The sequence below is a fragment of the Pangasianodon hypophthalmus genome, chromosome 6 (genome assembly GCF_027358585.1).
Source record: "Pangasianodon hypophthalmus isolate fPanHyp1 chromosome 6, fPanHyp1.pri, whole genome shotgun sequence".
NCBI lineage: Eukaryota > Metazoa > Chordata > Actinopteri > Siluriformes > Pangasiidae > Pangasianodon > Pangasianodon hypophthalmus.
In genome coordinates, this window is record NC_069715.1 from 1,268,308 (window position 1) to 1,281,844 (window position 13,537).

General features: G+C 43.5%; 1 protein-coding gene across 1 annotated transcript in view; it reads right to left on the bottom strand.

Moving 5' to 3' along the window:
* LOC113524633 (uncharacterized) overlaps positions 1 to 12,873 on the bottom strand; it is an 81,551-nt gene extending 68,678 nt beyond the window's left edge. The window contains exons 1-5 of the mRNA XM_053234989.1: positions 12,563 to 12,873; positions 12,224 to 12,521; positions 9,129 to 9,336; positions 7,113 to 8,865; positions 3,598 to 3,771 (exon numbers count right to left, since the gene is read on the bottom strand). Of these exons, the coding sequence (XP_053090964.1) occupies positions 3,598 to 3,771; positions 7,113 to 8,865; positions 9,129 to 9,336; positions 12,224 to 12,521; positions 12,563 to 12,873 (2,744 nt within the window). The remainder of the gene's footprint in view (positions 1 to 3,597; positions 3,772 to 7,112; positions 8,866 to 9,128; positions 9,337 to 12,223; positions 12,522 to 12,562) is intronic.
* Positions 12,874 to 13,537: the final 664 nt, after the last annotated feature.

Below are 13,537 nucleotides of genomic sequence, written 5' to 3' on the forward strand. Positions count from 1 at the left end.
TCAGTGCTTCCGCTTGCTGAACGTCAGAATTCGCCCAGCAGCTCCGAGACACCTGTTGGAGATGGCTGCTGAAGGAGGAATGCAGCACCAAGGACATCGTCAACCTAGTGGTGCTGGATCAGATGGTCACCTGACTACTGCAGGGGATGGCGGAGTAGGTTTAGTGCCACCATCCAGCATCGCTGGATGAGGCGACCAGCTGGCAGAGGACCATTTGGCACCGCATTCACCGTATTCCTCCCTCTCTCTCTCATTCACACCCTTTTTCTCCTCACTCTCCCCCCATCCCTGCACCATGGTAACGATGGCCAACTCCCCCAAAAGCAGCTCCCCAGTCCCGGGGTTTCCGCACCCCCCCTCCTCTCCTTCTCCTTCACCCCTGATGTCTCCCCTTACTCCCTCTGTCTCCCCACAGGTAGAAACTTCCTCGCCCACCAGGACCGAGGCAAACCCCTGGAAGGACTGCCAGTTTAGTGGGAAAGCTGGGCATTTTCAGGGTCAGTGTGCCCTCTGGGAAGTGGGAATACTGATCGAGATTCCGGACACACTGCGAGCCTACCCCGATCAAGCAAGAATGTACCACGTATCAGTGAGTATACAAGGGAGTACACATCAGGCCTTGGTGGATTTGGGGTGTAACCAGACTACTGTCCATCAAAGCCTGATTCAATGTGGTGCTTTGGAGAAAGGACGAGTGGTGAAGGTGAGGTGTGTGCAAGGTGATGTTCACAAATATCAGCTGGTGCCAGTCATTGTTAATTATGGGGGCAAAAGCATAGAGTGGAGGTTGCGGTTAGTCCTCGCCTCACCCATCCACTAATCTGGGGACAAATTGGCCAGGTTTTCAGATATTTATGAGGGAAATATGTGTAGATGGGCCCTGCATAGAGAAGCATGGTGTGGGACGTGTGCAGCGTTGGCTGGGGAGGCATTGTCCGGGCCATCGATGTCAGGTCTGCATCACGAAAACACGGAGGGTGGGGAGGGCTCTGCCCCCCCACCCTTTGGAGAAATTTCCCTCTGGGATTTCCTTCTGGAGCAAACACAAGATGAGCCCTAAGGTATGCCATAGATCAAGTGAAAGTAATTGATGATCAGCAAGTTCAGCGAAACGTTGCACTCTCCTTCCCCTACTTCGCAATTATTAAAGATAGGTTATATTGAGTGACACAGGACACTCAAACAAAAGAAGAAGCAACCCAATTGTTGGTCCAGAAGAGCTATAGGGTTTTGTTATTAAAGGGGCTCACCATAATCTGATGGACCATCTCATGGCTCGTTTTTATTGGCCGGGCATTCGCGTCGATGCTCACAGGCGGTGTGCGGCATGTCGCAAATGTCAGCTGGTGAATCCACCGGCCACCCCAAAAGTGCCATTGCGCCCCTTCTATTAATCAAGGTCCCCTTCGAAAGAATTGGGATTGACCTCATCGGGCCATTAGAAAGGTGCAAGTGAGGATATCGCTTTGTGTTAGTCCTGGTGCATTATGCAACTCGATATCCAGAAGCAGTTCCTCTGCGCAAGATATCAGCACGTAGTGTTGCGGAGGCACTCTCCCAAGTCAGGATCATGAAAGAGATCCTGACTGACCAGGGCACTATGTTTATGTCACTGACACTATGCGAGCTTTAAGAATTGCTGGGGATTAAATGAGTTCGCACTAGTTTTTACTAGTTTTATCTGCAGATGCATGGGCTGGTGGAATAGTTTAATCAAATCCTTAAAAATATGATTCCTAAGTTCGTTCACGATGATGCGCAGAATTGGGATAAGTTCAATTAAATTCAATTCAATTTTATTTGTATAGTGCTGTTAACAGTGGACATTGCCACAAAGCAGCTTTACAGAAATAAATACATTCAGTATATAAATTTTAATGTACGAATTTATCCATAATGAGCAATCCAGAGGCTGACAGTGGCAATGAAAAACTCCCTGAGAGGATATGAGGAAATAACCCTATGAGGAACCAGATTCAAAAGGGAACCATCCTCATCTGGATGACAATAAGGTGGTCTGAATAAGTGGCTCAAGCCCCTGTTCTTTGTAGTACGAGAGGTCCTGCAAGCCTCCACAGCGTTTTCTCCATTCAAGTTGTTGTACGGGCACAAGTCTCGTGGGGTCTTAGACATCATTATTGAAAATTGAAAGGAGGGACCTTTTAATAGCAAGTAAGAAATTCAGTACGTTCTTGATCTGAGAGCAAAACTCCACATATTGGGACAATTAACACAGGATTTGCTACAGGCGCAAGAACATCAATCTTGGCTGTATAATAGGGTACTTGGCTACAGGAATTTGCACTGGGTGATAAAGCGCTCATTTTGCTACCCACGTCAAGCTTTAAGGACCCTTTGAGGTCACACGGCGAGTCACAGAATTTGACGATGAGGTCAGGTGAATGGATAGGGGTGGCACAAATATACCACCTTGAAATCATGGAAGGAGGCGGTTCCTGTGGCTCTGGCAATGGTGCTTCCCGAGAGGGAGGAGCTGGGACCGGAGGTAAGTCTAAAAAATGCAGCCCAATTCACCCTGGTCCCCTGTGGAGACCACCTCTCACTGTCCCACAAAGCACAGGTTGCCCAGTTGCAGAAGGAATTTTTCGATGTGTTTTCACCTCTACCTGGTCGCACCAACCTCATAGAACACCACACTGAGCCTCGTCCAGGTGTGGTTGTACACAGCCGCCCATACCGGCGCCCTGAACACACACAAAAAAAAAAGTGGTTCGGGACGAACTCAAGGCTATGCTCGCTATGGGGTAATTGGGGAGTCCCACAGTGACTGGAGCAGCCTGTTGGCTTTGGTGCCTAAGGCTGACGGGTCAGTCTCTTTTTGTGTGGACTTTAGAAAAGTCAACAGGGTGTCTAAATTTGATGCATATTGGATGCCTCACATTGATGAACTGTTCGATCTGTTAGGTCCGGCTTGCTTTTATTCAACACTGGATTTATCTAAGGGGTACCGGCAGATTTTTCTCTCATGAAAAAAACTTACTTTTCCGCTCTCTTTGGGTTACACCAGTTTGTCACCCTGCCGTTTGGGTTGTTTGGAGCCTCAGCAACATTTCAACGACTCATGGACAGAATCCTCTGCCTGCACAATGCATATGCCGCTGTGTACTTAGATGACATAATAATTTATAGTAATGATTGGCAGCAGCATTTGCAACATCTGGCCTGAAACTCTTGGTAAGGAAGGCCAAGTACAGCATGATCGAGAAGGAGTGTCTGGCCATTAAGTGCGTAGTCCTCACCCTCCGATGCTACCTGCTGGGGTGCCCTCTCACCTCAATGGCTCCACCGCATGAAGGATGCCAACGCACAGATCACTCACTGGTATATGGCACTTCAGCTATTCAAATTTGAGGTGGTCCATGGGCCAGGGGCGCAGATGGTGGCGGAGGATTACCTCTTCCACCAGAGGGGTAGTCAGCTGCAGGCCGGACAGCTCGCCGGCCTGAGTGTTGGTGGTGGGGGTATGTGTATCAGCCTGCCTCCCACCACCTCGTTCCCAACCCAACCCAGCAAGATTACAATAAGCAATAAGCAAAGTTTCATATAAAGTCTAATCAATAGGAGAGATGAACTGACCTCAGTTTCTCCAGTTTACAGTTTGGACTCTTCAGTCCAGTACAAAGCAGCTTCACCCCTGAATCCTTCAGACGATTATTACTCAGATCCACTTCAGTCAGCTTGGAGGATTCTGAGCTGAGAATTGTGTGTAAAGCTGAGCAGCTTCTCTCTGTCAGGTTACACTCACTGAGCCTGAAAGTAGAAAATGTCAGAGAAACTCATAAAAAAACTGAGCCCTTGTGAACACAAACACAAAAATAAGACAGAAAATCACTGCTATACACAGTATATTCATAATATTACCACAACTACCACAGCATTATGATTGTGACAAGAAGTCAGTATTAGGGATGCACTGATAAAATGCAAATATTTTGTGGTATTCGTCTATACCAATACTGATACTGAAATAAGTTCAATTCAATTCAATTCAATTTTATTTGTATAGCGCTTTTAACAATGGACATTGTCACAAAGCAGCTTTACAGAAATAAATGGATTCACAAAAATCTATTGTAAATATTTTAATTTATCCCTGTGAATTTATCCCTAATGAGCAAGCCAGTGGCGACGGTGGCAAGGAAAAACTCCCCGAGATGATATGAGGAAGAAACCTTGAGAGGAACCAGGCTCAAAAGGGAACCCATCCTCATCTGGGTGCAATGGATAGTGCAATTATAAATAAATCCCTTCTATTACTGTGTACTATAAGGACAAATAGTGCAATTGTGCAACCAATAAATTCATCACAGTTTTCGCAAGAAGTCCGGCTGGTTAAAATCTATCCACTGTCCACTGATGGAGTCCTGAGTACGAAGCCGCTCGTGGCAACCGCAGTCCCAAAGCCACTACAGCAATCGCAGTCCCAAGCCATTACAGTACAGCTCCCCATATGTGATCCCCAAGCCATCTCCACAGCCCCCAGGTGGCACCATCCCCAGCAATCCAAACAGTTCTTCAGGCCGTCCATATTGGGCCACCCCCAGCAGCAGCGAGCGAACTCAACCGGAAGTAGGGCATCAGGATGGGTCAAGTAACCTACTTTATAAGTATAACTTAAGTATAATAAGTAACCTACTTTATCAGTATTTATTAATAATCAATCAGGGAATATTTTGTTTCACATCTTTATGCTGGTTGCTGCCATGTGCTGTTAATAATGAACTCCTGACGAGTTTAAATGATTAAACAGCATATCTAATAGATAGTGTGAGGGAGAACTGAACCATGACTCTCTAGCAAGGTATCAAACCTGGAAAAAGGAAGTGTGTCTCAGTGCTCACTGTTTTCTCTCTCTCTCTCTCACACACACACACATATACATACATATATATATATATATATATATATATATATATATATATACATATATATATATATATATATATATATATATATATATATATATATACATACAGTTAGGTCCGGAAGTATTTGGACAATGACCAGTTAGAGTGCCCATGCTGACCCTGTCGACTACTGAAAGCACCTTCAATGGGCATGTGAGCATCAGAAGTGGACCGTGGAGCAATGGAAGAACGTGGCTTGTCTGATGAACCACATTTTCTTTTACATTATGTGGGAAGCCGAGTGCTTGTGCATCACTTACCTGGGGAAGAGATGGCACCACAATGCTCCCTGGGAAGAAGGGAAGCCAACGGAGGCAGTGTGATGCTCTGGGCAATGTTCTGCTGGGAAACCTTGGGTCTGTACCACCTACCTAAATATTGTTGTGTACCACCTACCTAAATATTGTTGCAGACCAAGTACACCCCTTCATGGCAACGGTGTTCCCTAATGGCACTGGCCTCTTTCATCAGGATAATGCGCTCTGCCACACTGCAAAATTCTTCAGGAACGGTTTGAGGAAGATGACAAAGAGCTGAAGGTGTTGACTTGGCCTACAAATTCCCCAGATCTCAATCTGATTGAGCATCTGTGGGATGTGCTGGACAAACAACAGGACAGTAGCATTTGGCTGAATGTGAGCAGAATACTCTGGAGAAGGTAGGTGTATCATTGTCAAAATCTACAATCAAGACACGCCTTCATGAATGTAAATACAGAGGGTTTACAACAAGGTGCAAACCACTGGTAACATTCAAGAACAGGAAAGCCAGATTAGACTTTGCCAGAAAACACGTAAAAAAGCCTCCCATGTTCTGGAATAAGATTCTTTGGACTGATGAAACCAAGATTAACTTATGGGAAGAGAAAAGTATGGTGAAAGAAAGGAACAGCTCATGATCCAAAGTATACCACATCATGTGTCAAACATGGCGGAGGCAGTGTTATGGCATGGGCAATAACAAATAACAAATAAGCAGCAACTGAAGGTGGCTGCAGTGAAGGCCTGGCAAAGCATCTCCAGGGAGGAAACTCAGAATTTGAGTTTTGAGAACATGGGCTCCAGACTTCAGGCAGTCATTGACTGCAAAGGATTTTCATCCAAGTATTAAAATTATGGTTATATTTACAATTATGTCACTTTGTTCAAATACCTTTGAGTGCACACGCACTCGGCTTCCCACATAATGTAAAAGAAAATGTGGTTCATCAGACCAGGCCACCTTCTTCCATTGCTCCGTGGTCCAGTTCTGATGCTCACCTGTCCATTGTAGGAACTTTTGGCAGTGGACAGAGGTCAGCATAGGCACTCTGACAGGTCTGCGGCTATGCAGCCCCATACGCAGCAAGCCGCGATGCACTGTGTGTTCTGACACCTTTCTATCATAGCCAGCTTTAACTTTTCAGCAATTTGTGCTACAATAGCTCTTCTGTGGGATCAGACCAGACAGACTAGCCTTCACTCCCCACGTGCATCAGTGAGCCTTGGGCATCCATGACCCTGTCGCTAGTTCACCGGTTGTCCTTCCTTTGACCACTTTTGGTAGGTACTAACCACTGCATACCGGGAACACCCCACAAGACCTGGTGTTTTAAAGATGCTCTGACCCAGTCATCTAGTCATCGCAATTTGGCCGTTGTCAAAGTCTCTCTAATCCTTATGCTTGCCATTTTTCCTGTTTCCAACAAATCAACTTCGAGAACCGACTGGTCACTTGCTGCCTAATATAGCTCAACCTTTGACAGGTGCTATTGTAGAGAGCCTTCCTCTCTATTAAACACACTGTTCAAACACCATAAAGATGTTTTATTGGATTTCTTGTATTGTAGGAAGATGTTGTAGTTCCTCCTCTTGATATTTCATGGTTCATGGTTTTCAATCTGCTTTGAGCATGAATCCTTTTAGTATGTTCAGATCACTGCCATTTCCTGTTCATCTGTTCTTTAGCTCTACACCATCACGTTATCACCTGGTATCAGATTTTTATATTGGACAATTTTTTACGAGTACATGTAAATGAGTACAGTATCAGACTCATACCCGATACCCGTATCAGTAACACTGCATCCCTATTTAGGATGAATAAATTATCAAGAGTAGTTATGCGTATTGTTGTGAAATCTAATCAGAAAAGCTCCTCCCATTCCTAAAAGCTAAGTTTAATAGACAAACAGGTTTTACTTACAAAACTGTTGTGGCTTGCTGGACAGCTGGTAGCAGTCTCTTGAAGCATTCATCTGACTTTATGAACTTCTGTAGCTCAAACACTTCCATCTCCTCCTTTGATGTCAGCAACACAAAGACCAGAGCAGACCACTGAGCAGGTGAGAGCTCAGCTTCAGAGAGACGTCCTGAGTTCATGTAGCTTTGGATCTCTTTCACTAGTGAATCATCATTTAACTCGTTCAGACAGTAGAACAGATTGATTGATCTCTCTGGAGATAGATTTTGTTCAAGTTTGGACTTGATGTACTCAACTATGTCCTTTTGGCAGTCAGAGCTTCTTTCTGTGTGTGTCAGAAGACCTCGAATGAGCTTCTGATTAGACTCCAATGACAGGCCCAGAAGGAAGCGAAGGAAAAGATCCAAGTGTCCATTTTCACTCTGTAAGGCCTGGTCCACTGTGCTCTTGAGAAAGTCAGACATTTCTGATGTGTTGAAAAGACCAGACAGATCAGTGGCTTGGTCTTTTTTTCGGTTTTTGTCAAGAAATGAATATAATGCAGCCAAAAACTCCTGAACACTCAGATGCACAAAGCTGAACATCTTCCCCAGGTAGAGTCCAAACTCTGTTCTAAATATTTGGGTACACACTCCTGAGTACACTGCCACTTCTCTAACATTAATGCCACACTCTCTGAGGTCTTCTTCATAGAAGATCAGGTTTCCTTTTTCCAGTTGTTGGTAAGCCAGTTTTCCCAAAGATAGGATACTCTCTCTGGTCTGATGAGGATCAAGTTCATATGTTCCATGGTACTTTTGGTCCTTATGTTTGATCTGAAAGATCAGGAAGTGTGTGAACATTTGAGTCAGAGTCTTGGGGATCTCTCCACTCTCTGCTTCACCCAACATTCTCTCTAGAACCTTGGCTGAAATCCAGCAGAAAGCTGGGATGTGGCACATAATGTAGAGAGTTCTGGAAGAATTCATGTGTGTGATGATTTTATTGGCCAGATTCTTATCACTGATCCTCTTCATGAAGTACTCCTCTTTCTGAGGATCACTGAAGCCTCGTATCTCTGTTACCTGGTCTACACACTCAGGAGGGATCTGACTGGCTGCTCCTGGTCGAGTAGTTATCCAGAGGAGAGCAGAGGGAAGCAGATTCCCCTTGATGAGGTTTGTCAGCAGCACATCCACTGAGGCTGACTCTGTCACATCACACAATCTCTCATTGTTCTGGAAATTTAGAGGAAGTCGACACTCATCCAGACCATCAAAGATGAACAAGACTTTGTAGGTATCACTGTCTATTACTTCCAAGTCCTTAATTTCGGGGAAAAACTGATAAAGAAGGCTCATCAGATTTATGTTTTCCTGCTTCACCAAATTCAGCTCTCTAAAGGGAAGTGGAAACATGAAGATGACATCCTGATTTGCTTTTCCTTCAGCCCAGTCCAGAATGAACTTCTGCACAGAGACTGTTTTTCCAATTCCAGCTACTCCTTTAGTCAGTACACTTCTGATGGACTTGTCTTTAAAGAGGTCATTACAGTTGATGAGTGTCTCTTCTGTTGCTAGTCTCCTGGACGCTTTGTCAATCTGTCTCACCTCATGCTCATTATTGACATCTCCACTCCAACCCGTTGTGATGTAGAGCTCTGTGTAGATCTGATTCAGAAGTTCTGATGTCCCATGCTGTGAGATTCCTTCATTAATTCTTTTAAATTTATCTAAAAGTCTAGATTTGAGCTTTCGCTGATACACAGGGGCCAGCTCTAACAAATAAAAAAATGAGACGATCACTATTTTAATGTCTAAATTCTATACACAATGTGAAAGTTAACACTGGTCAAAAACTGGAATTCATTTCTAATACATACTTCAAAATAAACAGACATTATATGAACCAAAACACTATGATCATGTGTATGAGTCATTTATTTGTTGAAAAAACTATTCATTAGGATAAAAATCAGTATGATAATATAGGCCAGTGGACCAGTGTGTTTCCTTTAAAGTGATATAATATTGTAATAACTCTTACTGATCAGCAGTGTGTCAGCGAGATCTTTCTGCTTCATGTTCTTCAGGATGTGCAGTGTGATCTTCAGCATACCCTCTCTAACACAGTCCAGATTCCCCTCCCCCTCCTCCCACTCAGAGCATGCTGAGTAATCAGCATTAAGTAGCTCCTTGAACCTGTTCAGCTCATTTTTCAACAGTGTAATGAATTTCTTCTCCAGCTCCTGATTTAAAAAAACACAATAAAATAAAATTACTAAATAAATAAAAATGCTACATAAACTGTTATATGATTTTATACCACACTGCTGGCGAATTCTGGATTCTTATTGGTCAGAAAGTATTAACTGGATTAATTTTCTCATTTTGTTTTATTTTATTTATTTTCTCATTTTTCTCATTAATTTTCTCGTTTCTATAGTAACTGCTGATTCAGAGGGACAAGCACGGCAGACTTGTACATAAGTAATCGTTAATATGGTGAAGTTTTCTGTGATGTTTATTTAACATTTATGGTAGTATTTTTTAATAAAAAATAGTGTATATTAATTACACAGCACACACGCACCTTGAATATGGACTCTATCCAATTTCTGCAGATGATGTTTGGATTCTGTTTTTGGGTTCTGTGGAAAAACAAACATTTTTTAATTACTTTTTAACTATAATATCAGCACACATCCTAAAGCTCTGGTCCACACAGCTGTGACATCTGAACCCCTGAAACTCCACAGACTCGGCTCTTATCATGGGAGAACTGGCTTCAGGTACAGGAAAGGCAGCAATGGCACAATGATAGGTGATTCCAGTTGAGACAATTTGCACCAGGTGATAAAGCACATGTATACCTTTTCAACTCTAGCTCATAATAACTTGTGATTACTACCAAGCGTCAAGAGCCCTTCAAAAGAAAAGTGGTTCAGAATGAATTGTGGAAAATTCTAGAAAATAAAGCTGTCGTACTCTGAGGGGTACAGCCAAAGCCAGAGCGTTCAGTTTCTGCATGGACACATTCAATATTTAATGTGCAAACAATGCATTGTACTGATGAGCTTCTGGAACACCTGCGTATAGCATGTTTTTATTTTATCCTGAAGTTTACCAAGGGCTAACGGCAGATTCCATTATTGACAAATTTTCCTTTTCTACCCAGAAACCACAGGGGTGTTAACTTTTGCCCTCATTTGTAGGAATAGCACCTAAAGTATATTAAACCTACATGATACATGATTAGAATGAGCAAGAAGAAGAGAGGAATACCTTTCCACAGAGGATGTTCCATCTTTAAAGTTGAGAGGAGACGGCATTGAGTGGTCACTCTTAAAGGACACACAGCTGAGTACAGGAGAATTTGACGTTTCCACAGTTCCACTAAAGAGTAGAGAATATTTGCTTTAGAGATTTTATCTACAAAGCACGGTGATGCACATATCAGGATGCTTTCTGATCCCTTGGATTGTGTAATTATTAATCAGCTGCCTAAAGCCAAAGGGCAAAAGCAATAATGCTGCCATATGTAACATTTGCAAATGATTTGCATCCAAGTATTAAAAATAATCCTCATATTTATGATTGTTAGTTTGTCCAATTACTTTTGAGCCTGTGAAAATGGAGGAACTCTGTAAAAAAAAGCGGCTGAAATTCCGAAACGGTTAATGCAATATTTTTGTTAAATACCTTGAACTAAAGCTGAAAGTCTACCCTTCAATCACATCTTGATTGCAAATCCACTGTGGTGGTGTACAGAGGCAAAATGGTGAAAATTGTGACCAAAACTGTCCAAATAGTTATGGACCTGATTGTATGTGGTCATGTGGTCAGACTTCCTAAGTGCAATTCTGCAAATCACCTAGCACGAGAATTATTAGGAGCTTATCATGAGTATTGATACTACTAGAACATATTTCCATAGCAGTTCATATGAGCTATGAATATGATACCAATAATTTATAGAGATCCACTAATTAATATTAAATCAAGTAAATTCAGCACAAAACAACATTATATTGAAGCTAACAAGAACTCCCCTCTCGGGAGTCATTTCTAAAGATGTTTGGAGAATTGAATACGAGGAAGAGACAGGAAGACCTTTTAAAACTTTAGTTGGAACTGGAAGTTCCAACTGTAAAGTTCAGAGGACTTGGCATTGAGTGGTCACTCTTAAAGGACAAACAGCTGGATACAGGTGAGATAGGTCTTTCCTTATTTTCATTAGAATAAAGAGAAAGTTGTTTTAGCCTTTTGTCTATATATAGTGATTTATATCTTAGGATGCCATTATGTATATACATTTACAGAATTTCATACTTCTTTGCATATCATAATTTGAAAGGAGCCATGGCCAGAGCACAGTCAGCCATTATACTTCACCTCTGGAGCAGAGCAGAATAAAGACCTTGCGGGACCAACAGGGGCTTGGTAGATTGCCAGTAATGGGATTTAAATTTTCAAACTCCTGGTAAGTGGCTTAGAGTCTTGACCACTGAACCAGCACTGTCCTAAGTATACTAATATACACTTAATATTAGAAAGGCTTAATATGTTACAACTAATGACTGTTTTGGACCCAAAAGCAGAACATAGACTCTGGGACAGAAGGTTAGATGGCTTTTATTGAAGAATAAAGGAAAGTATAGACGGTGGAGGACTAACAATGGTGGGTCTGTTGAGGCCAGGACTCAAACTTGGGTTTGTGGAATGAGAGTCAGACACTCTGTCCATGAGTCACAGGAGAGGTGAAGCAAGGCTGGGAGTTGCAGAGTGCAAGCGTGGCTGAGCATTACTGTCAAGGTTGGGGCTCTAACTCTCTTTCCATGAGCCACGGGGGGAGGTAAAACAGGGCTGGACATAGTGGAGTGCAGGCAGGCAGGGTGAGACGTGAACCTGCCGTGGACCAGTTTTATTTGAGAGACATGGAAAGAAAGGTGGATCCTCCTGAACCTAGGAAGTTTGAGTTTCATTACAGAGCGGTTGATGATGCTCTTGATTACAAAAGGACCCAGGTAGCGAGGAGAGAGTTTCTTAGAGTTGGTCTCCAGTGAGATGTCTTTTGACATGGTTGGTAATTGGGAGCTGTAGTCCGATGGTGATCAGCAAGGCAGTTGTGGTCACCTGAGCAGAGCAGCGCTGAGCAGGCATTCCTCCAAATCTTGCAGCAATGACAGATGTGATCTTGAACAGGTGGGACAGCAATGTCGGGAAACGGGGAGTCAGATAACCCAGAGAGCACTCAAAGGGAGACATGCCGGTAGCTGTGCTAGAAAGGGAATTGTGAGCATAATCTATCCAGGCCAGCTGAGTGCTCCAGGTCAAGGGGTTACTGGCTGTGACACACCGAAGAGCTGCTTGCAGGTCCTGGTTGGAGTGCTCTGCCTGACCATTAGTCTGGGGGTGGATGCCAGAGGACAAACTAACAGAGGCACCAAGAGTGTGACAGAAGGCTTTCCATACCTGAGAGATGAACTGGGGTCCATGATCAGAGACAAGGGGGATTCCATGCAGGGGGAAAACATGATTGACCAGGAGGTCAGCAGTCTCGCAAGCTCTGGGAAGTTTAGGGTGAGCCACAAATTGCACTGCCTTGGAAAAATGTTCACAGCAGTGAGGATGGTGGTGTTACCGTGAGTGGGAGGCAGTCTAGGAACCAGGGTGGCAGGCGAACCGGGATGAGTGACCCCAATAGAGGTGAGGCCAGGGGGTCCATTACCTGTGTCGGGTTTGGTGCATTGGTCCTCCTTACCCACTGCCTCAATCTCCCACATAACTGCTCCCACCAGGGAGAATATTATCAGGGCTCGAGGGGGCCTCTTTGGAGGCAAATTGGTGGGAGAGGGCTGTAGGATTTTAAGTGAACAGGTGGCAAGAAAACAATAAAACAATGAATCCTCGCACACAGACACTGAGAAACCGAGTTAATTACTACCTGAATAATTTCAGCTTTCCTGTGAACAACAGAGCAAACATTAGAACATCCCTGACCAGAGGATGAACCATCTCAGCCAAGAAAATCCCTGTCAAATCTACTGATTTATGCCACTGGCCAAGACTGGATGGCTGGTCCACAGGATAACACTCAAGGACCCTCAGCCATAAATGATAACCTAAGGCCAAAAGGGGGATGACTCACCAAGGAGACCTCAAGAAAGAATCAACACAGGCTGGCCTTCTGGACTGAGACCCTTTGTTCTTTCCCCCAGTAACATAATTACCACCCTGTTCTCACCACCATTCACACATTCCACAGAATGCAGCTTTAACAAAAGCATCAGGTTACTTTACATCTACTAAAAGAACAATAACCCGTGACAGTTCCACTGTTACGCTGATGACACACAGTTGTTTGTTTCAGCAAAGCCAGATGACAGACACCAGCTTAATAAAGTTGAGGAATGTGTAAAAGACATTAGAAACTGGATGCTTATTAAC